The sequence below is a fragment of the Argopecten irradians genome, chromosome 10 (assembly GCF_041381155.1).
Source record: "Argopecten irradians isolate NY chromosome 10, Ai_NY, whole genome shotgun sequence".
Lineage (NCBI taxonomy): Eukaryota > Metazoa > Mollusca > Bivalvia > Pectinida > Pectinidae > Argopecten > Argopecten irradians.
The window spans coordinates 40,983,086-41,010,775 of NC_091143.1; the positions used below are offsets into that span (position 1 = coordinate 40,983,086).

At 33.8% G+C, this 27,690-nt stretch overlaps 1 protein-coding gene across 4 annotated transcripts in view; it reads left to right on the plus strand.

Annotated features, from left to right (window-relative positions):
- The window catches only part of LOC138333921 (protein amalgam-like), a 91,607-nt gene extending 64,982 nt beyond the window's left edge, over positions 1-26,625 (plus strand). For 2 of the 4 annotated variants that reach the window (XM_069282577.1, XM_069282576.1), the window contains exons 3-9: positions 10,671-10,795; positions 16,711-16,921; positions 17,322-17,342; positions 18,663-18,695; positions 20,885-21,175; positions 21,913-21,936; positions 22,933-26,625. In XM_069282577.1, coding sequence (XP_069138678.1) covers positions 10,671-10,795; positions 16,711-16,921; positions 17,322-17,342; positions 18,663-18,695; positions 20,885-21,175; positions 21,913-21,936; positions 22,933-23,075 — 848 coding nt within the window. In that variant the 3' untranslated portion in view covers positions 23,076-26,625. The remainder of the gene's footprint in view (positions 1-10,670; positions 10,796-16,710; positions 16,922-17,321; positions 17,343-18,662; positions 18,696-20,884; positions 21,176-21,912; positions 21,937-22,932) is intronic. The other 2 variants (XM_069282578.1, XM_069282579.1) reach the window with 2 other exon arrangements.
- Positions 26,626-27,690: the final 1,065 nt, after the last annotated feature.

The window sequence follows — 27,690 nt, forward strand, 5'->3', positions numbered from 1 at the left end:
TACATGTGGTGCCTATTGTCGGCGATGTCATTAATTTTGACGCACTGTGACGTTTCTTTGATTGCGGCGCTTTGGAAACGTTCCTAAAACTGCATTTTTAGAATGTTTCGTGAAAGTATGGGAGAAAAAGAATCAAACATGGGTCTATCAAGTGGACGGGGATATCTCAATCCTCGTGAAAGATATTGGCCGCCAACCCTCGGCAAGCCTCGGAATGACAAGCCAAAATCTTTCACTCGGGTTGAGATATCCCTGTCAAATTGACAGACCCATGTAAGATTCTATTAGTCTCATGCGCAGTCTCACTTGGTTCGATTTGTCTTCGTCCCTTTATTGATTAATTACAATCCACAACGTGCGTGCTTGTTTAAGTTAGAAACGCAAATATAGTAAACCTTGGAACATGCTTGGGTGCTAGTAGTTCATAGATGCGTCTATAGATGCGATTTATCTCAACGTATATAACAGTTATTGGGAGTTTTCCTTTCGATAGTTCGACTTAAGGTCAAATCTATGTCGTGTTTAGATAGTGTTGACACGGTCTAAACAGGGATGGCCAATTTGTCAACATGTAAAGTAGTATTAATGAAACAAGATACAAGAGGATAAAAGAAATATTGATATGTATGATTGGAGTGATCAATCAAGCGTGACATTTTCTTCACCCTACCCGTCATAGAGTTCGTCGTAATATAGCCTGGAAGATTTTTGCCCTCGAATCCCTCGACAAGATCCCATGTTATATCTTTTTTCACACTCTTTCCTAAAATAGATACTTCTTTGAAGTTCATGTATAAGAAAAAAAACCAGATATAACTTCCAGATATCATTGTAATGATTACTGTCATATATGTTGATGATTTGTAGTAAATGCATCAGATATATGAAATGAAAATCAAAATTTTGAAAATACATCTCTACATATTGGCAAAGCATATTTAGTATCAATATCGTTTGATAAATTGTTGGGTGCCCCTTGGTGACTTCGATTTTTTTGCAAAGACATTCAGCGGCTAACCTTAAAATCGCTTGTGATAATAAAAAAAAGTATTAGTTAATTGATACAATGTTACATTTGTATAAATGAGATGTGCTAAACTTTATTTCAGTATCTACAAAATGTAACGTTGATTATAAAAAAGGTTTTTTAACATCTCCGATCAATGTCTGTTTTGATAACGACTAATGCAAACCAACTTATATCAAGTACATTAACTTTTGTGTATTTTGCTGCTGATTTGAAATCTCAAAAACATTATCACCTCGAAAATGTTTTAAACTCAGGTGACCCATACGACTCAAAACTGCGAAATTGAATCGTTTTGGAACAGCTGTTTTGCATGAAAACGCAAAATTATGTCGCCACGGAAATAATTTGGTTTACAGCATACTACAATTTGCGTTAGTAGTCAAACTAAAAACCTTTTAGGTCACTAACCTAAGCTACAGTGAACATAGGCAACAAAATCATCGACGTTGCTTGGTATTTTTAAAAAGTCGAGATACATAATTACACACACTGTGTATTTTGTATGAATTATTTGTCAGCATGACCTAATTATAACAACTATATGATGCATTAACCATTTGTTGGCACCTGTTCGTGAAGAAAATTTGCTGAACCAGGACCCAGCACATCATCGCTCTGTCGATTCCCATTAATCTCTATTTAGAACATGCGTACTCATATATCAAATACGTGTTTAAAGTTATGCTTTCGGTAATAAACATCAATGAACACCACGATTTCCCATCCCTATGTATATCATATTTACGCATTATTCGGAAGTAGACACTCTGATATACTATTAAAATAGCAGGGTTCGAAAGACAATATACCTGAATAGGCACGTGCTGATACCAGACTAGTATTTAATGAGAATTCCTTCAAAAACGTCCCGTTGAATGGTTAATAAATCGGTATTATTTACCATTAATTACTTTTTAACTTAATGATCTATGTAGAAAGATTGATGGTCCGGCGCCATTTAAATTATTCAATAAGTCAATTTGTATGGCAAATAGCTTAACATACCTTTATTTACGCAAACCCAAGGTATATTTATTCGGTAGTATATGATGCTACATACACTTGATAGAAAATGAATCAATTATTCTTCTTTACTTATCGGTCATGTCAATATGTACTATTACATTAAGCTTTGTTGCCAGAACAAAGTATTACTATTTTAATTGGTGAACCACCAGCGTCGACAATTGACGAATAAACATGCTAAGATATCTAAATTTAATACATCTGTTACAATATCTAACATGTTACCGTCTATTTGACCTAAGCTAAATGCCGTGAATTTCTGATAAGAATAGTGTTTCGACGTTTAAACTTGAACAAGTTATACTCCTTATAGAATTAATTGTCATACATTGTCAACATTTCAACAACTTAATCTGTTTGATTTAGATAAAGCAACATTTCTTTATATAGTAAATATACGCCCTATTCAGTTTTGTTGAAACAATACCATTGTATTTCTCTTATGTTTTTTTTATTATAATCGAAACTCGCGCATGAATGTCTTGATTAAAAACCAACTTTAGTGAGATTAGTCCAATTGTCCGTTTTTCTTTAACTTTGACATTCTAAACTTAAGTAGAATAACCGCAAACTCGACCTAACAATAAATCTGGGCATTTAGGAAAATGTAAGCCGTCAAACCGTCACGGGAAATCGATAGTGTCCCGGTGGTTGATTAATCCCTAATCCCAGAGTTTCCGTACGTTCATGGTTACAGTGGTACAATTATCTGTGATTCAACAATAACGATTAATGGTTTTAATTACTTTCAAAGCAGAATCGGGATACGAACACAGACATAAATATTCTGGCCCGAGTACTAAGGTTCCCGCGGGTTACTTAGCCTTGCTGTCATTGTGGCCTCCCGGCTGTCTTTGCCGAAGCCTTCACTGACAAGCAAGCAGCAGGTTACGAGCAGAGTTATGTGCTCCGATCTTCGTTTCATATGTCTTTGTTGCTCAATAAAGACTAAAATAAAGTCGTACTCGAACTAGGAGGGGGTATTTCGGTATAGCATTCATCTGCTTTTATGACTTCACTGAGCGATGTTACTTTGTTAAGTATCAGTCGTTTACCGGGAAAGACCTTCAACTGTTAACAAATATCACATTCAGATAGGTAGAATCATATATATATTACATATTTCACAAAAAACATAAATAGAAGATGAATATATTGTTTCATATCCAGAGTAGTGTATCGGTATCGAAGGGTTCGAAAGAAATTAAAAATAGAAAATGATAGCAAGAGAAATCCTACAATATATGGAGCCCTAAAACTTGAACATTATACATTGCCTTTGTGTCTTTAATCTTTGCCCATCTACATAGTCTTGATCATTTCAAGGTTTTGTGTTGTCTTCCAGTGTTATTTGGATGCTTCATTTTAGGGATATCATTACAACTTCCCAAAAACAAATATCAGCTCGACTAACAAATTTAAAAAAAAAAGGTCTTCTAGCATCATGTCTGTTTCGAAACTGTTTGTTTTCCCTCTGTTAAATATCTTATTACTACAATAAAAAAAGTGTTTGACATTCTATGATGACTCTGTCACCTACTGGTTGCTTATTTCTACAAAAGCATTTCACCAAACGTCTAATACAACCTTAAACGTGACCTAAAAGACAATGTCTATTTCGAAGTTCTATGGGTTTTTCTTTCTTTTATTTTCTTTTTATTACTACAAAAACAATGTAAGGATGTCTGGCATTCTACGATGACTGCGTCACCAATTGTCGTTTTCTTTCTACCAAAACCTTTAGTCGAATCTTCCCAACCGTGATCACGTAGCGTAACCTCAAAAGCAATGGCGGTTTGAAGGGCAAAACATAGCCAGAACCAATACTGCGGCCTATGGTGGCGTGTATGCCATGTCACAATAGTTTACTGGGCGACTGATATTTGTCGCTTCCGCTTAATTATCACTGAACTCTCGTTACAATTAAAAACACTTCTAACAATCACTAATCTCATCATACTTGAAACGTGTCACTTGCGGCAGTTAACATTGTAAATTACCACCAATTTAGCCATCGATTGGTGTGCCGTGTGTAACATTTCTCTTTTGATAAGAAGACGTGTCACTTTGACTTTTAATCTGTAATCATTCGTGGTTGAGGACATTTTCATGAACGTTTAATATCAGTTTGAATTGCTTGCATTATTGGAACACTCACACACACACACTCAATTCAGACTGAAAAACACAAAATGGATGACGTATACCTTTTGATCGTCACCACATTCTTGGGCTGTTGATTTTCGGTGTGTTTTAACGTCCAATTAAATGCCGGGGTCTTGAAGGACTTTTCAGGCTAAGAAATTTGGGAAAGCCAGGTTATCTGGAAAAATAATGGAAGAATTATTGTAAAATTCCATGACATTTTACATAAAGCAATCGTGGATTTGGAGTGTTAATCTTAAAACGAATTAAAAGTACAAATCATTGAGGCTAATTTTATTACATAACCACGAGGCCAATTATGACATAAATTTGTTGTTCTACATTTCATAAAAAAACATAACATATAAATACAATACCTAACCACTATACAGTCGATGCACCTTATAAGATACAAACAAGAGTTTAAAAACGATTTGAGTAATTCTAAAGAAAAGTTGCTTAACTCCACTGGCAAGGGCCAGGGTTCGGCATACAAGACGTCCAAACAGAATGTGAAATGGCGAATGGCGAGCGAGTTTGAACATTCCGAACACATTTCACCGCAGTTGGCTTTTCTGGCATATCTCCATAAAACCATTGGTTCTGATGTATGTGCAAATTTTAATGTTACCTTAGACTGAATTGTCTGTTTTAGATACGACAATGAGAAGTGTAGGCAAAAACGAAAACCAGATATATATATATAAATGACAAATTGGGTCAGATTTTGAACAACGACAGATTCTTTTGAAAGATGCACATTTTCATTTTTGAAACTTAACCAATTTTGCATTTCCCTCCCTTGGAAACAAAGAAGTTTTATATGACACCAAAATCTTGTCACAATATGCTGTCTACCTAATTTAGAACAAATATTTCTGACACATTACACCATTGTTCTTGCACACTTAATGAGACACCATGATAGAGCTGATCGGAATACGAGCATCGTTATAGAAAACCTTACTATGAGGTTTCTGCCTTGATATGACCATAACATTTTTATTTGAATGCACTGGTAATGTTATACAACGATGTCTGCTATTCAGATATACAGTCTGGGTTAGTCGTGTCTGCAAGGCAATCGTAGACATCTAATGAAATTCATGGTATCGTGTGATAAGGGGTTCCGAATGGAGTGCAGACAGTCAAGGAATTCATTAGCTGGCGCCAAAACGTGTTTGTTGCTTTGTGAGGGAGTAAGAAACAACACCCTTTATTCCTAAATTTCCTAGTTTATGAACTACATTACAATGACTATTTTAAAGCCTACTGAACAATACAATGAAATGCTAATGGTTGCGCTAACATGAGTGAACGACACCGTAAGTTTGGTATTGAGCAAACCTTTAGGGCTGCAGTATACATATGTTTTTGCACTTTAATGAACGGGCAAAACAGAATATATTGTGTAATGTATATTTACATGTTAAAGGTTTATATGAATTAATTTGCTTTGAACTTTAGAGAGGGAAATAAAGATAAGAATGGCCAAAAATGTTCAGGATAGCGAGCACAAATAAAACACTCTCTCAAAAACAAAATATGTTTGAATAGAAAAGGCGTCCCACACATGAGTCAATTCATTTGTTTGTTAATATAACTATCGTCCTGAGTTAAAGTTCTGTGTTGAATGATGTTAAGAATATATAAACGATAATGTTTGTGTATTTGAAACAAAACGACAGTCAATATTTCGTACCATTGGACTTATTGTATTGCTTATTCATTGGTAGCGATTTCCTCGGATGAAATCGTAATCTTTCTAGAATAAATATTTAGTGAATAATCGTGAACTACCAAGTGTCTATAATGAGTAATAACGAGCATTTATAACAATTTTATGTCGCATTTCAGTGATCTGTATTTGGATGTGTGTGTTATAAATGTAACAAAAACAACATGGCCGTGCATTTGTACATAACTAAATTAAAATGTATTATTTTCTATAAGTAAACATAGTGGTGTCACAATGAATTGATTCAAATAAAAATATCTATTTGTGCACAGTTCTGTAAACATTGACAGTAAACACATACATGTAACAAATCAAAAACAAAAGATTTACAGAAAAAAACGAAAAGCAAAAAAGACATTCGGGCGTTAACTTTAAACATTGAAACACATTGCCCATGATGGATGGTACAGACGGTGTAAGATTGCAACTCGCTATTCCAGTGAGAACAACATTCCCAATACATCTAATAACAATGTCAAACATAGTATCTCTCGCTTACTTTCTCGCACTCCATTATCGGTCATCACTTTAAGGCTCGTTCGTATCAAAATCGTTCTCTAGGCTATAACGACCTCTGTAAGAACAATGAAAGTGCCATAGTTCCTTCACTCATCTAGCGTCGCTGTAAAGCTATGTTGTAAAGTTATGTCATTAACGTTCCATACCACTATGCGTATCAGGATTATCAGTCGGGAATACGAGACCTTTGGGTATAGTGCGACAACACAAACCATTTGGCCTTGGAGTGACATGGATTGCGAACCTAAACCGCGGTGTTTGTGCTTTGAATGTGTAATGCTTGCCAGTAAGCCCTCATCTATGGATCGTTATGTACGGAGCCAGTGTTGGAATCTTATTATCAACTTGGAACCTTGACTTCCATCTCAATCATGCCAGTTTGAAGCCAAGTTAGGATCACTTGCTTAAACGAGCGTTTCATGCATACAAGTTGCACTTGGCAAATTGTACAGTTTTAGAGTTGATGGTAGACGATAAATCCATGGGAGAAGTATCACACATGTGCTGTCGATAATCTGATGCGACAATGCGATAGCGCCCAAATTTAATTCCGTGGCAGCGGCATAATGAACTATCAAAAAAATACTCTTATGTTCATGGAAGACAAGAGATAAAATGCGGTTTTGATCACGTCATGTGGCAGTTTAACGAAAAAAGTCTGCTTAAGAACTTCCGTATACGTCAAAGACATGCCCGTGTAATTTTTCAAAATAGGCAATGAGCCCATATACGCAACTGCTTTGAATTACAATTTCCAAACTCTTGAAACCATTTAATGAAGCTTGCCAAATTTTACGGTAACAATAGCAGATGACTTTAAATCCTTTGATCCTAGAAATACAGTAAGGTTTGCTTCATGAATATGACCAGTGGCAACTTGGCAACAACAAGATCACGCTATGAAGAGCAACGTGCTGGAACTTATACGGAAAATGTTAAACGAAAGGAAATGTTTATATAACTCTAATGTGATTTCTCGACAATAAAGCAATATCATTAATACCATATCATTCTGGATGATTTTACTGTTGTGCAAAAATGTAAATTGATGAAAAACAAATGTTTTATAATGAATCAAATGCATTAAAAATATGTATCTTTCCTTTCGCTGAATTAAGTGTATCAAGATGCATGTGCAGATTTAAATCCAACTTGAAACAGCAGTAAAATTTTCAATTTATTTACTCTTTGAAATGTACATGCACCTGCTTGTAAAGAATTACATGAAACACTCTAACAGGTGTGGAAAATCTCTCTCTATATATATAAACATATACATTTAATTAACAAAACATGCATAATATGATAGCATCACAAAGATTATTTAACATGCGAATCTATGAAATAATGTGCTTAAAATATCTGTTTTTGTAAAGGAAGTAAAAAAAAGTATTTACTTCTATCAATCGTAAAAACAAACAGAATATACAATTTATACGACAAATACGAAAAAATATCATATCAAGTTGGTTGTATAAAGTTCCAAATGCGTGTAAAATGTTCATTCCACTATGGCAGGATTCCAAATATAAAAGATGATTTACTAGATGTAATTACACGTTAGCTTAGACGTGAAATACTATTCTAAACATTTATATTTCTGTTTTCATTGTATGATACATTATATTCTGTAAATGTAAGATAAACGTGTAATTCACTGTATAAATATTAGATCGCGAAAAATGAAATAGACATATTCATGTTCAACCTGCTTGGAAAATTGAGTAAAAATACGTATTTAGATTAAAGTGCTTTACCAAATTGCGCTTTAAGTGTAAATACATAATGTAGCCCCCTTAATACATATATATATATATATAAAGACATTGATGTCGTTGTTTACTGTTCCTTGTTTTACGCGCGTGGTGTACGTGCTGGAATAGCGATTCGTATCGCGGTTCGAAAACGGCAACAGGAGCATTATGTGTCAATATAAAAGAAGATCGTGTAACCTAGTAGTGTACACACAGTGCCAGTTTCCGGGTTTCTGTGTGGCTGCCACAGTACTCCATGACAAAGGTCAGGCTTGTCACAGACAAATGTTGCTAAAAGATGAATGCCGTTAGCATTACAGACACGGCTTCACCTATCGCTAATTATCGGGCACCTTCCTACTGTATCTGGTGTATCTGCCTTGTTATACACGCTGTATCGCACTCAAGGTTAATAGGCACAAAACGGTTCCCATTCCGCATAGATATAGCTTGTAGCTAAAATTCTGAAGAGCAAGAACGTGACAATGGAGGGAGAATGAAATACGTCTAATTGGCTCGTACTATAATTTACCGATTGGTACATAACAAAATTTATCTGCAAGAGTTGTTCACTGTTATTTTATTTCATAGAGAGTTCGAATATAAACAGATAAAAAGCAAAAAAAAAAATAATAATAATAATTCAATATTCATCTGCACGAGTTGTCAACTGTTGATTTATTTAATTTCGTATAGCTTTGGAATATAAACAGACAAAAAGCAAAAACAAATCGATTATTCAAAATAGAAAGGTCCATGGCATTAAATGATTAAACAATGAACATTTGTTAATAAACAGTTGTATAATAGTTATATGATTGAAATAAATTAAGTTAGCACAGCTTGCAGTATTAATTTGTCCAAAGATGCATATTAAAAAATGAATAAAGTCTTAATGCAAATATTATCGTATGTTCCAAATATTTATTAAATGAAGATGCGCAACGCTGAAATAGTGGTTTTTCTAGCATTTAAATGCTAAGCCATTGCCATTTCATTTTAAACGATTATTGTAACGATTACTAAATATTTACTAAAAAGACACGGGTTGACATTTATTCATGAATTCACTCTAGAAATACTTAAAAGCAAATATCTAGTTTATTCAGTTTCAGCTTGAACGTATAGATGTTTACATGACAATTTCCCATAAAGTCACCTGGTACCATCAGAATGGTAGTACATCGCACAGTCTGACGTCATCGAATGTCATGATTAGTTTTTTATCATTAACAAAACAATACCGCACTCAGATTGAGTCATAAGTGGACCGTGATATTTGATTTGGTAGCGGATATTTCATCATTGCAGGCAAGTTTGTCTTCGACAAAAAATATGATCACATAGAATAACCCACGGCGGGTAGAAAGCTAAATAAATGATTGTACAATATAGAAAAACCGGAAATGAACTTTCGATACCTCTCTGAATTCTTATCTAAACGCTATACGGAAGATTAAGCGTCATTGCGTCGTTAGTAATTTAATAATAGTTTCGGAGAGGAAGTGTTACAGTACTGCGGTAAACTATTCAAAGCAGTATTAACACATTACAGAATCCAGTCGTGTTTTATCATTAAGGTAATTAAAGGATTTGTCAAGATTGAAAAGATGTTTTCCGTAGACAATTTCTATTTGCGGCTACAATTAAGCCAATTGACATTCGATGGAAAGAAATAAGAGCGGTATTAAAGAAAAAAACAAGAATTTGTGATTGCTATTTGCTGGAATACTAACTAAATTTTGTCGCACAATATGCGTATACCAAGAAGTTAATCTCGCAATCAGAAAGGATTGAACATAGTTCTGGCTGATTTGCTACATTCCTGTGTCATGATGAAGTTAAAAAGTACGGAAACTTTACCTTGTCGAGACAAGATACGTATGAACGAAATATAACGCATGTTGTGTTGATAGAACTTTACATTTTGGATTGGTTAGAATGTCATTGATACTGTTGTTTTGACAGCTTGTGAAACCGTTGCTCCTATAAATCAGTTATTTACTTAACATCTTGAGTTATATTATATAGCCCATCGCAAGAATACCCGATTGAATCTGAATGTCGGCCTAAAAGAATGGATCGGAAACTCAGTTCAGTGCTGTGCTCAGACATAACTGATAATTCTCCCGATAGCTATATAGGAGGCAATATGTTGCTATGCTAATTTTGAAATTATTCGCGGGGTTATCATTTTCGCGCCGTAGAATGAAAAAATGAATCAAAATATAAACTTGCTGACATATTTTCGATTGCATATTTTCGTGGATGTTTCATGAAAGCATTAGTTGTCATATCTAGCATATATCTATAATGGTGCGCTAAGCTATGTTAGAACACCCAAATTTATGTTACACACCAATGAATGTCAAAATATGGCAGCTAATGCTTAATTGTAAGACAATAATATGTGACACTTTCATCAAATATGCACTTAATTGTTTCTCTTCTGTTGCAGCCCTTCCCAGTGATGCCATCCGGTACCTACGGCCAATGTTTAATGATATGGAGTCTAACGTAACAGCGTATGTGGGAGATTCAGCGGTGCTCGAGTGTTCTGTCAGAAATCTTGGAACCAAATCTGTAAGTTAACTATTCATTATGGTCTTTACTTGTTATTTTTGGGGGTAACGATCGCAACGAATTGCCAACATGTTCAAAAGTCTCTTTTCCTGGATTTTTGGCTGCGAGTTACCAGCCTATGTTGGACAGATGGCTAAAAGAAGGTTTTTTTTATTCACTCCCATAACGTTTGTTATCAAACAACGGCCTCATTTGCAAGTAAGATGGAGATTAAACCATATCAAGCAATCGTTCGTTTGCGAAAAACAAACATTTTAAATGGTTTTAAGAATACATGAAAGTGATAACAGAAAAACGTCAGATATCATGGACTTTGGAAATTAATCATGTTACGGGGAAATATCACAGGCTGGTTTTGTGCAGTTGTCCGAGCCTATCACCAATCAAATTAACGAACAGGACATGACTCAACGTCGTTAATGTTTTGAATGTGCAGTTAATCATCGATGTGTACACGGGATATTATTTCATCGCGCTCTGTAATACCCTTTAAAGCACAATGTGATGAAACATGATAATTCTTCGGAATATGATAATTAATTAAAAGAAATACTGTGCTATTTTATCTCAAGTTTGGTTTTTCTCGTTTGAAAAGGAAATTACTTTTGTAGATAACAAAACTATTCAAAACTGATCCTGGGAAACTATTAGTTTGCTGAGTCAGATGTGTTACTAATTATATAATCAAATCAATATTTAATTTAATTAATTCCACCTTGATGCTCAAGTAAATTAAAATTATAAATAAATCCTTGCGGTTTGATTAGTATTGGCCATATCTAGAAAGTATTATGTAATTAGGGCACACCTGATAGTAGAATTATACCAAGCAATATTTTCACTATTTAAGATGCTCCTTCGCCTACAGAGCATACCTGATACCTATTATGCGAACAATAGTTAACATTTAATCGTATATATATATGTCTTATTAATTCAAAAAACATATATAAAATACTTTCTTTTGCTTTTTGAACACACGCAATTAGTCATTCATTCCAAAAAGGGCATTGTGCTATGCTTTTTTTTTTTGTTTTTTTTTTGGGGGGGACGCAGTTTATTATTTCAAATGGTTTTTTCTTTAAGTAAAATAAGAAGCTCAAACTTTTCAATGTTGATGCAATAATGTAACGTTTATAACTGCAGAAGAATATTATTTCGTCTTCTCCTGTCTTTCATAAAAAAAAAACATTTATCGGCGGTGGAGTATCTTTAAAATGTCCATGTTTCATGCCGTAAAAATTAGGAAAATTATAATTATGGCATCTTCATAAATAGCCTAATTTGTATTCAGATACAGAACATAAAGTAATCAAACAAATTATCTTGCAAACGGCTTCAAACAAAATATCAAAGCACAACCGTTTTCTCTTTAATGTTCGATTTGCATCAAAACATAGTTGATTAATTAGTGAATGTTTAGCAGAGAGCAGGATAATCCAATTTCATCTTTAGATATTTGAAAATGCGATGTCAGCGTTAAAGAAGCATCCTTGGAAACGATAGAGGGATTCTCCAGGGATCCTGCGGTGTTAAACATAATTAACAATACAATGTCTGTACTGAGGGATCTCACGTCTTCGCTTGCGGGGTAGATTAATAGTTTGTGACAATTTAAACAGTTTCTGATTTTTTTCGTTAAAACTGAATTTACCACTTGCGGAACGAATTAGACATGACAGTTATGACGGAATCGATTCTGAGTTCTGACAACTTATCGAATTTAGAAATTGCTTTTAATAAATTTGACATCTTTAACTGGAATGGGAGTCGCTTTCGAAAAAAAAATGTTTTTCGTTATCTAGGTCGTATGAAAGCTAAAGATATTATACGGCTCGTTTCAACTGATAATTAATTGTATATAAATAGTAATAAAATTGTCGTTCAAATATTTTCTTAACGATATCAAGCAACACAAATTGTGTCGATGTGTTTCATCCGCGAATGGTATCCTTATACTCTGGAGAGATGACGATATTGTATAATTGTTTTGTTATTTTTCTTTGCCTTATGTGGATTAATTCTCCAAAGTCTTGGCTATTGATATAGACTAACGAGAGAAGTTGAAATCAAATAAATGATCAAATTCAGATGCTTTATCCTCATCTTCATTCACGTGAAAAGTCTACGTCTTTAAACAAGAGAGGCTATTGCCATGAACTGACTGCTGGTCGGTGGGTTTTCTCTGGCTACTCCGGTTTTCCTCAATCAACGAACCTGGGACGTCCATAGATGATCCTGGCTGTTAAAAGGACGTCAAACTAATAAATCCAAACCAAAACAAAAATTAAAATACGTCAAAAGTTTTTATAAGAAAAAATAATCAGAATCCGTTGAAATAAATGTGACTGCAATCGTTCAAAAGGCGCTATATGCTGTGAAAGAGTTTGTTTGCTCTTTATTTTTTTTCTAATTTTGTGTAGATCATATTTCGTTATGGTAATTTTGCAGTGACTAAATAGGTCGATAATTTTTTAGTGATGAACTATTGAAATATTAATTCAAATTTAATTATGGCGTCCATGAATATGTTGCTTGCAAAACGCATACGTCAGTCTGAAGCCGATAATGATGAAATAATTAATTGACGCGTTACATAAACCCGCGACCCTGATAGAAAATGTAAATGTAAGAAAAAAACCAGACAGTCATCCGAAAGCAACGCGAGGTGTACCACTTCAAAAATGCAATGGTTATTCTGATGATAATTAAATTTAAAATTTTGCAGTAAGTGAAACCTGATGATGAATTTGCACGTTTTGCAATGTAATTTTTATGACATTTTAATGGGTAAAATGCACCCTTGACTAATCCAAAATTAACAATATATATCCCGACTTCGAATCACAATAAAATCAAATGTTTTCACATGAAACTCTACGTAGAGAAGATTCACGTTACATTTAGAAAGTGAGAGCTTAGTCAGTCGGAAACACCTATCTGATACCGTGTACCTCTGTGCTATAAACAAAGTTCACATAGAGCAATAATGGACATTGACGGTTCTCTATAGCAATATAACGGAACATTACTTCCGAACGTGTCGGATTTACCGATAGAAACGTCACAAGTGGAGATGGCTGCAGACAAAGGACAATTTTTTTAGAATTGGTCCTTGGGGACCAAGAAGTTAAATATGTAACTCGAGTTTTATTATCTGTCACTGATACGGCCAACGTAAATCATCAGATGTAAGCGAATGCAAATTGCTTAGTCACATGACCTATTAAAGTGTCGCGAAAGCTATGTTGTATGATAGGTGAATGTTGCTAAATAATTGATTTTGCAGACAGCGTAACTTAAACATATAATAGCAACTGGGGATTTACCCACTTTCTACCATGAAATCAGATCAACAATAACGGAAGACAATTTGATACGGTTTCTGAAGCCTAGCCTATTGTTAATAAATATTGTTCGCATGCATTCAACACGCCGCGATATCATGTGGTATGTTCATAATGTACGCCGTTCTAAATGTTGCTCGACATTACAATTCCACTTAACTATTTAGGTTGATATTATTTATGACATTTGCATAATGTTGCAAAATATAAAGCATTGTTAGGGCTCGTCCATTGAACACAGAAATACCGCCGCTTTATAACATGAAACTGAACAGCAAATATCACATTTTATTTCGATTATCATATTTCTTTCCGTCCTCTGACAATAAAAAGGTGCTTCCTCATGTGTACCCGTTAATTTATTTATTTTGGCAAATGTATATAACAAACATAAGAAAACAAAGAAAGAAATCAGTGTAAGGTATACAATGTAAAACTAATGCTAAGATTAAATGTGCTGTTCGCCATAATCACCTAGACATTTCGTGGCTGTGTCGGCAAGTTTTAAAAGCTTGCTTTATACTTCCTGTTGAGATCAGACGATGTATGCGCACTTCCGGTTTGTTCCGAAATAATAACCATGTTGCATTCTTTCATCGTAAAGTCATGTCGTGCATGGCTATTTATTTAATTATTTCCTCAAACAAGCTACCCATTCAATTATCTTCATAAACCCTTCTAGGTTTTTGCAGATTTACTACAGACGTAGCTTCTCTCTATATTATAGTTTATATCAAAGACAGATTACTAATAATGCATAATAAGTGTACCGAATGCAACTCCAAACTTCTTAAAACCTTAAGGGCAATAGCCACCTTTCAGAAACAAAAATAATGATAACAATATTTAACATGGATCACTGAATCATTAGGCGATCATGCTTGTCTGAGCAAAACATTACATATCTTTATAAAGTCTTTAGTTCTTATCTTTACATATTGTTTACATATTTAATAAATAATGTCATTCAGTTTTCACTGGGAAATTTATTTTCATACACTGGACCTTGATTTCCATTATTCCTGAAAAGCTTTCCAATATTATCTTGTATTTCCCTTCAAAAGTGGATTGAATCGCATAGCACTTGATTACTGAAGAACATTTCCTTGGGACAATTAAATATTCTGTTTGCGTACTTATTAAAGAATTACTTCTGATTGAAACTGAATCCATAGAACCCTCCTTGAATGAAGGGCAAGTCATCGTATCGGTATTGCATTAACTGTTGAAAGAGATAACTGATTTCTTTGATATGGACATTGCATTGCATTGCATTGCAAGTCGATGGTAGGAGCCGACCGGGTGATATGTATTCTACGTTAGCCTCATATTAGTAGCATCACCGCTTGTTATGTTTTATTAAATCGTGCGTGGTCGATAGTAGAATGCACTACGGATATCTTGGCCCATAAAACACGTATCCATTGGTCCGACCAGAGGACACAGGATGTGGGAATCGTTTCCGAATGAGCGACACGAGGATATTCTTTTCGATTGAATCAAAACAGGAAACGCAAAACAATGGTTTCCTAACGTCATAGCTGTTACGTCTAACAGCAATTTGATGTAAAGAGGGTGCTTTAGAGATCATCTCTCTGCTTTTAAGTTGTCCCGTGAGAATACTTTACGAGTTTCCCGTCATTGTTTAAATCCTAGGAAGCCATATGCTTTTTTAATCTTTCATAAGATCATTGCGTAAATTGGTTCGATTTCTACTGAACCGTTGTTTTTTATCATTAATCAATGCAAAGAACGTGATATGAAATATTTTAGTATTATAGTTATGAATGTTGTATCATGCTTGAATCTGCAGGTAGCCAAAATGTTGTCCTGAGTGAAAAACAGAAATATGTGACGCGAAAACAAAAAGGAACATGGAAATTAATGTTATAACAATATTGTCGATCTCACATCAGATGATGGAATTAAAGACAACATTTAAACTCTCCGGGGGCGACTATGATTAATCAGACGATATCCGTATGCAAATTAAATGTGAGCTGATTGCAGACTTTGTGTAGGAATACTTTCAAGACATCCTTGTTGCTTCTGGTGAAGTCATTGGTTTAATGTGTTAGCACTCTGTTGTCTCTTCCTTGTAAACATGATATTTAAGTTCCGTTATCATGTCGCCTTGTTTCGGATTTTGTCTACTGTACGATAGGATTTGTGAAGACTTTAATAAAATCGATAGATAAGTTATCTTTCTTTATGTTGAAAATATAATAACTATCTTCGTCACATATTTTTGTATTTAGTTAAAAAACCAACCTGTTACTTTGTTACTTTTAAATGTCTTTGTATAATGGGTGCTGGAATAAGGTTCAATTCTATCAAAACAAGAAAGTTATTATTCAACTAATCCCATTGTGCTTGAACTACACTTATGTATATTCTAAAACGGATAACTTCCCTATGATATATTACGTTTGAAGATTTCTTAGAATCTTGAGCAGAAATCAGCATGGGGATCCGTAGTTATAGATTTATAGAAACCTGTTTTTAAGACCGTGTTTTGGCTAAACGTATACAGTTGAAATAATCACTCTGGTATATTATGTTTTTAAGGTAATTTGGAAGCGAAAGTCAGAAAAGCATGCCTTGACGATAGGGGACTTTGTGTTCACGAGTGACAACTCGTACTCCGTAGAACACGCGGACCGAAGCCAAATATGGGCTCTAGTTATCAAAAACGTGCAGAAGGAGCACGCTGGGGACTACGAGTGCCAAATAAGTACCAAGGAGGACTTAAATAGGACTGTATCATTAACTGTGCTTGGTAGGTATACTAATTAATATTAATTAATTTAAGTTTCGGTCATTTCATGATAAAATAAGGAAACTCGAAATCGCAAATGCATCATAGTAGCTTATATGTTAACTCATTTTTGAGAAAAAATGTGATGCAATTTGTTTTTTGTATGGGAGAAATGTAAATAATTTCAGTTAAAAATAAGTCTTAATGTTGAGACATGGGAAGACGTAAATTGAACCAATTAAACTTAATTTTTGATAAATTCCTGAAGTCTCAAAACAGGTTTGGGAATTGATGGTCCTACAAATACGTTCAAATTTCAATTTATAAAATGTGATAAGACCCCTCGGCTTACGTAGACAGTTTTGAACAAATATAAAATTCTTATGACATTTTTTGATATATTTTTTTGCTTATTTTACAGATGCTAACAGTCAAACGCCAGGTAACTAAACACCCATTTAGTCACTTAGGATTATTAGAAATATTGAATTTAATCTTAAAAGTTTGTCTTGAGTAGATATTTTTACCTTTATAAATTCATTATTGGTTTTGGTTTCACGTACTGCTGAACTAGTTGTAGATTTCATCACATTTGTTTTCGATTCGGTTCCAGTTGGGTCAAAAATTATGCAAGTGGAGAAAGACCGGATGTTAGGCAAGTGGGGATAAATCGCAGATATTAGCTTGTGAAAGGGCTGTCGACGAATTTACACCTATGTTTTCCCTGGAATTGATTTTAATGTAATACCAAACAGCATTTTTACACTGGAAAAAGTCGTAAATCATAGCTGTATTTTATACATCACGCGTATCCCCAGTTCACAGGTCATAGGCCAAAGGTCGTCGACAGCTTTTGCCCATCTTAGACAAATCCTGTTGTCAAAAGATGATATTTCAGTTGTGTTCGTAAAATGTCTCTTTTTAGGTGCTTTTCTTTAAAGTGTAACTGGTTTATTGTCGTCACATTTCAGCTTCTCATAAAGATGATTCCTTCAACATTTTACTGTTTTCCAGCGGCAAAATTGATTTGGAATTAGATTTCGAAAATGAAAATATTGCATGGCGTACTTTTGGATGGCATTTAATTATTCAAGCACCTCTTCGATAGCGTAGGCAACTTACAAAAGAGAATCTGCTATTTTACGTCGACACCTAGCCAGTTTTCAAGTCTCTGCTTCCCTGAAATGCTGCATTCTGATTGACCATAGTCTAAATTCCTATTCATTATTTCCATAAGATATAAATTTAAATGTGATGACGGCGACGAAAGTACATTGGAATGTCGGTGGCTGCAATTGCTTTGTCAATGGTCAAGCAGAATGTAGAATTTGTGAAGTTGAAACTAAAGTAGTGACTATTCGACTTTCGTCTATCTTTGCGTTTGAAAAAAATTCACTTTCATTTAAAACGTTGTACATACATGTATGTTTTGTTTAAATTTGATGTACATGATGCTACGTAGGACTCTATGTGAAATCCCAAATTGCACTTTTTATTTTTACATGTTTGAATGTAGTATATATGACACTCGCGGTCATATATTTTGAGACACATACATTTTAGTATTTTGAACACAGCGCAGCAATCGTGGTACAATGTAGCCATCTCGAAATGACAATAGCAAGCTTCCATCTGATTAAAAGTCGCACCCTCCACTGTTCGGACCTATATTTGGACCATGCTGTCTATCACCCTGTAGCCATTTCCTACACCTTTCGTTTCGTTTGTTTTACGTTCCTGTTTATTTGTTGTCTGATTGCAGCTCCAACACTACGGCCCCAGGCTTTATTACCAGGTATAGACATTTAGTATACTTGTTTGTCATGAACACAGATGCTAGTTTAATGTCATCCTCAATATCCATGGGGTTACTATCATTGCCGTTATGTTCACTCCTAGGCTATGTCATAGCAATCCTGAAGACATTTTAGGAAAACAAAATTTAGAAAATATTACGGGCCTACGGAGACTCCGTTCGACGATTAACATAGAGCGACGCATATCTTTAAAACCATACAGTGTATCGTTATTCGATTCCTCCAATGCACATCAAAGTACCAAACTACCTGTATTATCTGTTGTCTGATAGGGTGCCTTCAGATTTTTGCTATGAAAAAGTCTAGTGGTGGATATCACGACAGTGATAGTAACCACTGGAATAATGAGGATGGTTTAATGTATCATAATCTTTTTACCGCACCACATCGACCTACTCACATCCTTAACGCGTGCCTATCCACTGTGTTTCTTTGCGAGCTTGTGAAACACGTAGACATCTAACCCATATATGTAGCCGTTTGTCCACAGAAGTGCATGCAGAAACTTTAATTGTAATACTTCTCGTCTCCCAAAACCTCAAATGACCTCCTTACTGCAAACGATACAATTTTATTAGACCAAAGCTAAATTGGATTTTTAAATCGATAACCGTCTAGTACTTCATTGCAACAAGCAATATGCACTCTTTCGATTTAAAAAGTACATAGCGCTTCCATTTAGATTGGGGTCTGGTCATTTGTCTAAGACGATCATTGAAAGTCTAAATGTATCACGATTCGTGTACTACAGAATTCAAGGGATAATATAACTATGTGAAGCTTCGCATCTCTGAAAAAACTGAGAAGTGTTCAATTCACTACTATTACAGTATGTTCTATAGAACCATAACCGTAATTATCATTCAAACAATATAATGCTTTAAAGCACAACAGTGTATGTAAGCCTATTATTTCTGTTATAGGGCATTCTTATTTTCTTCAACAAAACCATTGTCGCTTCTGTTTGATCATTATGCTTCCGCACACAAATAGACGAAACAAAATGTGTTGTTCAAATATCAGTTGGTTAGCAAACGTGAAAACAATATGACCAAACGTATACCTATTCCCTGGCCCCTCCATATAGTAATGCCATGAAAGGAAAACAGTGAGAAATGAATAGGTTGAGTCGCAGTTTTCACTTGAAATCTAATCACATTGACATTGAATATACATGTAGAGTTGATTTTTTTCGTTTGCTGCTATAGTATGACTTCTTTCTGCGGTCACAGCGATATCATTTGGTTTTTTTTCTCAATGTTGTAGTAGTTATTTTAACTTTAGCATGTGTTTAAATCTACTCGGAGCTTTCTAACGTATGATTGTTGTTATTAGTAGAATTTAGTAGTTTTCATTTAGAAACATAATCAAGATATCCATGATTATTACATTATTTCATAACTACATTTCAATGTAACGATACGCTACTCTTTTCCATAACTGCGGCGAATGTTGCAAAAATGATTTTATCATATACGAATTTAAAGATAAATGTTACCAATTAAAAAAATACATGCTTGGTACCATGCTTTACTTCTGTCAAATATATGATATTTCTATCCAAATGGACGTTATATCTAGATTAAGACTATAATTGTGTATCAAAATGATTTTAAGATGTATCGATGAGAACATTTGTATTAAGAACTCTAAATACCCCTCAATTTATGACAAATTTTGCTTATACTGAAATATCAAATGCAGTACATAGCCCTCTATTTAAATCTTCTAGTTTCTACAAAAATATGGAATGTTAAAATCGAACTTGCGTTTATTTTTTTAAACAATTGTACGGCATTTCCAATGAGAAAATTGTATCAATATCAGACTAATCGGGACATTTTTAGCTACTAGATGCATCCTGCAAAATCAGTAAACATATTAGACCTTGGTAACGAAACGATAATGACATCCAAACTCCTTGCATTCTATTACACGAACAGATACCTTAGTTTTCTATGAAGAAACGATTTATTTTGGGAAATTTTATTGATAGAAATATTTTTTATTGAAAAGGTATGATTCAATATAATATCACATTCATTATTTTCTTATTATGTAATATCACTCATTATATGTAATCAAAATGCATCGCATATCAATTAGAAGTTACAGATACGATCAAGTGAAATACTAATATGTAATCACTTCCTCGATTCTCTTACAGCCGTGAAGCTTGGAGGAGCAGATTTCGTAGAGAAAGGGAATCCGATAACGTTGTCATGTAATGCCACAGGGAAAGTGATGACACCGGACGATATAGACTGGTTCAAAGATGGCATCAAAATAAAAAACAGTGCTAGCAATACGATACAAATTACGAAACACAGGATGCCTGTGACACGGACGTTAGTCAGTACACTACGTATTAAACACAGCAATATGAGTGATGCAGGCACGTATATATGTCGGAGTACAGACCTTAAAGTGAAAGGCATCTACGTCAGCGTATTGAATTGTAAGTATCAGAAATAACGTTTCCCAAATTATGCAATTAAAACACGCTCTTTGATATTTTTGATATGATTTTTATGACATAATGTACTTTTCCTTTTCTTATGTTTTCATTAATTGTATATCTTTGAAAAAATGTTATCTTAGTTAGCTACTTGATTGAATCTTTCTTTCCTTTCTTCCATTCATCAATTTATTCATTCTCTATTGTATGCTTTCTTTCTTTCTTTCTTTCTTACATTTTCTGGGTTTTATTCTCTTCTTTCTTTGTGGTTTTTGTTTTGTATTTGTATCGTTTTATTTTGTTTCATCCTCTCTCCCGTTCTTCCTTTCTTTCTTGATTCGTTCTTTTATATTCTTTATCGTATTTCTTACACTCATTTGGTAGCACGTTTTAATTTTTTTATTCTAATTTTCATTTTGTCATTCTATCCCATTCTCTGTTTCTTTCTTACACACTATTCATTTTTCTTTGGTTTCGTTTTTCTGATACATGTATATTTTGATTAAGGTCCCGATCCTGTCAGAAATTGATGATAATCACTTCACTAACAATAACAACAAATATTCAGATAAAATGATAAAATAGAAAATAGATAATATTGAAACGGTTTTCATCTCCTAGTTGACTATTATAACAGAACTATGAAGAAGTTAGATCAATGATAAAGTTAATACAAATTGAGACCACTGGTAAAAATGATGCAAAAGTTTTTATACATATGTTTTAATATTTTTCAGCGGAATCAACTCAGATTAAACGCGGTGAGTACTATTTCAGCTTAATGTGTCACAGATCTCTATATGGTAAAATCATCATCTCTTGTTGCTTCGAGTGCGAGCGACGTTTCAACAATTGAAATAAAATAAATAAGATCGCAGATCTGATATTCCGTAGATCATCACAAACTTGCTTTTAGTGTTGCAAAATGTGTATTGTCAATTTTAAATAGACAAACGTTCATTCATTTTAAACATTCGCATCAGGTTGAACATTGGCTATTATGTTTTCGGACATAAGTTTCTCAAACTGGAGAATAGTAAACATCTAAACAATGTATACAAATCGATTAAAGAACAAAAATGAAGATAAAAGATACATGTATTCAATAGCGTCATCTAAATCGAATGTGATTTTGTCGAAGAAAACGTGAAATTTGGCCGTAATGATTAATGGTTTCCAAGATCAATGATCAAAGTCCAAAACACCGACCAAAACGTATAGAAAGGGAAATAACTTGAAAAAGTAAAATATTTATAAAACAACATTTATGTACTAAAACAATAAACAAGCAATTATCCACAAATATAATGTTACGTGACAAATGTACATAAGGACCGGTTGGCATGAACCCGTATTCTTACAGACGCAACGTTATGACGTCTTTGTCGTGCCGAGAACATATATTTATTAATTACCATGCGTGCTTGTTCAGTGTGAAGGTCATTGATTCGGTCTTATATAAGAAAAACACCATCACTCTTAGTCGTGCGAGTACTTTTAAATAATACTTATCAAATGCAGAAGAACATTTTATGATTATTATTTTATTCTCGACAACTATTAAACCAACATTTGTTAATACTTATGTCATTGCACCAATGGTTTATGTAAAATAACTTTTTTTTCTAAATGCAATCAGTAATCCTAAAGTTTTCTACAAGTGTACACAACCAGACAAACCGACATAAAACACACATATATAAAGTACATATGTATGCCTTGTATGATCTGAAACTTAATGTCCGTTTTTCTTTCAGGAACAGACGGTGAAAAAATAAATGGTGGATCAGAACTACGCAAAACTTCAGATTTTAGTGGACAATGCACAATACAAGTGCTGCCTCTTCACGTGCTATTGTTCTTTTACTGTGTGGCATATGTAATGTCCAACGTCCACTAGGAAATCATCACCCAACGTGGTGCGCGTGCTGGATCACGTTATAGACACGTACATACACTGAGTTGGTGCCTCCTAGAAAAACGAGACGTCAATAAGCTTGGGCTAGCCGGTGATCGACAGAAAAAATACATTTATGAAGGATGCTTAATTCTATGTCGTTAATGCATTAACGAACTGCTCCGTGTGTTCAGAAGGCGGGTAAAGACTGTAGGAATATGATTTAACCTAGTTGATGAACAATAAAAGCACAGTTAGCCTTGCCGTTGTTGACCACGTCAGAATATGATGCCCGGAAACGTTATGCAATTGAAGCTAGAATGACGTCCCGCATGTTCTGTATGACTTCCGGCAGGTTTATTTCCGGTATGGAAGGTACGGAAGTCTGCTGCTTTGTATTGATCAGACCAGCACAGACCGATTAATTACGGGAACGATTGCGCATGTGCGTTGCAGAAAGGAATTACAGGATAACACGGAACGCCGATCGTTTTAAAGGTCTTGATCAGTCGCGAGAGAGTCCAGGTTTGACGAGACATGGAAATTCAGAAGGTTTAATGGCCGCTGATCAGGACAAAGCAGACGTTCACTACCACTGATAGAGTCCGCATGGCTACAACATTGGAATTTTAGCCGTCGTTTCGTATCACTCATATTATAATTTAAATGTATCAGGGAATAGATATAAAGCAAGGGTCACATGCTACACGTACAAAGGGCCGTTCGGAGTCCTTAATGACTCGTGGATCATGGAAGTTTAGTATATTGTACACTGCCGAGGTAATCAGCCTGACTTTTCCATCAGTTTTCAACACTTCCTTTTTTTTTCTCCGATTTCTTTCAGATTTATCAATGACATTTTTGTAGAGTTCGCAAGTACGTACTTTACCTATCAAAACAATCATCCACGTAATGATATATTGAATTCGGCTTGTTAATTCTAGTTATGAGAATTTTAAAAAAAAGTTGGTATGTATAAAACGATCATATGTTCTAAGGTACACGACTAATGTATTCCCTCCATATCTGTCGGTATGTTGTGTTTGAATGGGGTGCCTGTTGAGATTTTAAACGTCGTCGCATTTAACGGATTCGGCATCTTGCATCTCCGACGAGATTCATCATTAAATATATCATTCAAAATATAGTTCAGAAGAAAAACACTAAGTCTTCTTTCATAATGAGAAAAGTAGCTAACTGAGCTATGAAATGACAGAATCGTCCATTTTATTGCAAATCGACATGCGTTCTTTGCCATGACACAATATTTTTGTATTTGCCAAAGCATTGTTTGAGAGTAGTTGTGATGTGATTTGTGAATATTCAGGTAGGACGAAGACGACAAAATTTATAAAATAAAAATTAATAGTTGCATTTTTTTTATTTTCATAAGAGTAATATATGTTTCATCCAAAATGCATTTTATCATAATAATTTCAATTAGAACCCCAAAACTATAATATTGATGGATAGATTGTCAATAGTATTAGAAACGTATTATAATGGCTTTAGCTATAAATTGAAGTTCAAGAAATGTTCGCCAAATGTTCTACTACGATACGGTCCGTGTATTGAAGCGTATCGTAGAACATAGTAATGAAGCGGAATAAAAAAACTAATTTAGATTCGATTGGCCAATGTATAACATTTAAAAACATTTCTATAGATAAATCTCCATCGACATCTAAAAGTATAAAAATGCTAAAAACCTGACATTATTTCATTGTATTCATAATGTCTATCGGCCCGCCAAATAAACGTTAAATTCAAGTCAAATGTTGAAATGGTCTTAACATGTACGCTTTCAGTAAAAGTAGTTTCACTTATTAAGTACAATGATATATAAGTAAGTTTTTTTGTTGTTTTTTTTCAGTAAATTCTTTTCGCCGTTAATCATCAATGGAACTATTACTTTTAGTTTTCTGACAAAAGAATTGGACAAGATGTTATTGCAACGTTGGATAGGTATTAATAGGTTAATATAAGATATTTCTTAGGTATGAGGCAGGAAAAAAATTAAATTTTCATTAGATGAAATATTCCCGACATTTGAACATTGATAAGATATATTTGATATTGATGATTGTGATCATTTTAGATAAAACGATAGGATAGATTATTAATTGAATACCTAATTTTAATTACAATAATATGTTACTATAAATGACTCCTTCCTGTACTTATTTATTTCCTATAATGAACCACTTACTTGTTCTTAGCAGGAGAAAAAAATGTGATACCTTTATGCTGTGCTGGAAAATTTTGAATGCGTCACTTCCTCCAGACGTAGTGCATGACGGAAAAACAAAGTGTGGTTTGTTTGAAAAACATAGAGGCTATCGTACCGTCGATATATTGTAATTGCAATGTCGAAACTTCGATATTTCGATGTTGATATAATGCAATGTTGATGTAAATATGACGTGTTATGTTCATTCCATTTGTTGCAATTCGCCATTTGTATATATCGCCATTATGCACACATTAACATTAACGTGTGTGTCATGTTATCAAGGCATGTCTGTCTCCCTTAATAAAAAAAAATGTCGTATTCTGTGCTGTCATACAACAATGTCAAACACTACTAAATGTAAAAACGAATATCGAGTGCTTAATTACACGATTTTTTAAAAATAATTCTTTCGACGCGTTAGTGTTATTTTCGCAAATGATATACCGTACTTTCTTACTTTTAATGAAATAGTTTATCTACTCAAACAATATAAAGCGTATGGAAAATTTTCGCGGTAAAATAGCCTTTGCCTAATCAACTTAAAATTTTCCTCTCGCGTAAACTTCCAAGTTTACAGTTGGTCTTTTCATAGATCTAGTAGCTAAATATGATTATCAAACGTATAAGGAAAATGTTTCACTGTTCTTTTTTTCTTCCTTAAGCTTTAGCCCGGTCCTGAAGACGTATTTGACTATGCAAGTAATCTTAATTTCCAGATAGGCATCCTTCAATGGATCTTTAAAATGTTGTCTTAAACTAATTTTGCTTGTTTAATATCTCGAAGAAACTACCTGCAAAAAGTATTTGTTCATTTTATATAAGAATTTTAATATTGTTTTTGGTTTCGATATTTTTTACGCCAAATTTTGAAATATAAAAAATAACAAAAAATACTAAAAAACAATTTTGCTATAATTTTCATTTAACCAAAGCAATTATAGAATACAAAAACAAACCGATATGTGATTTTATTTAGAATAGAAGAATATTTTTTACAAAATCCAAGTTTGCCTGCTGCCCTTACTGAAAAGAGCTGATTTGCAAAATATCTTTGACAAATTTGCAAGATCTTTCATGAAATTATTACATCAACATTATCTGCATTTCAATTCGTCCCTGTCATTATTTGCATTTTATTGTCCTGATACTGTATGCGACTTTTTCCATTCTAGCCAGTTTAACAAGTATTTTTTCAATCATTTTCCTTTTCCTTTCTCCATTATTCAAATTTATTCGTCTTCATATCGACAGTCCTCAAGTTGTTCTCTGTAACATTGTCATACTGATATTTTAACTCTTTTGTTTTCACGAATTAGATTTTTTTTTAAAAACATGTAAAATGTACTTTTTACCTTTCAGTATGTATAGACCAACCAACTACATACTTTTCCATACGTCACAGTGTTAAAGTTTTAGAACGAAGAACTAGAACTGCTTAATCAAATTAAGTCATGTTCTGTCATCCGCCCTTAACTCCCACTATGGTAACCAAAGGTATTTATATAAGGTGAATTCTACAATGGGGAATTCTGATATTCTAATGTTTCACTAATTTATTATCTAATTTGATATTTTGAACCTAATTTAAATTCGACATTCCAAATTGATATCACTATTACGTTACCTAGAAATAATTAAGGAATAACCTACGGAAGTCCGGGAAAACAACTTTCCCTTTGAAATTCATAATTAGCAGCCAATCCGTGGTCTGGACAAGTATCATATACTGGACGCAATTTTCTCTATACACAAGGGTCGTTTCGAAGGTCTATTTTTTTCAATTAGAGGGTTGTTCCCCATATAAACATGACAGTCGACGGCATATCTATTCAGTCCAATCGATCCCATGAATTACGTGTTTTAAAGACCTTTTGGATTATTTACTGTAATGTTTCGATAAATTAATTCGTGACACAAGTTAAAATAACGGTATGGCAGTGATTGATATGGCAACAGTAAAAATAGATGATGTATATATATAATGACGAATGGTTGGTTTTTGTATATATTAGAAATAAAAGTAAAAACCGAGTCTAAAATGTATTGTAATAATTTATTGTTGACAATTGAATATGTTGCATTCGTTAAAGATGCAAATCTGAATAAAATGTTCAGTATTTTGTAAGCTGGCTTCATTTGTATTTTTCGTAATTTGCATGGATGCGTATGCTGATTACTGCCTATTCGTAAAACCTCCAATAATTTTAAATACCAGTATCCTATGATAAAATAAATGTTGATCATTTGCTTGTGAGTTAAGTTGAAAATTGAAAGTATATTTCTTCATACCGAAATAATAATTTTACCGCTTCATATATCTCTCTTGTAAACATACATGTATTAAAATTTGTCTATTTATTCTGTGAATTTGCAAAATTTGCTTCT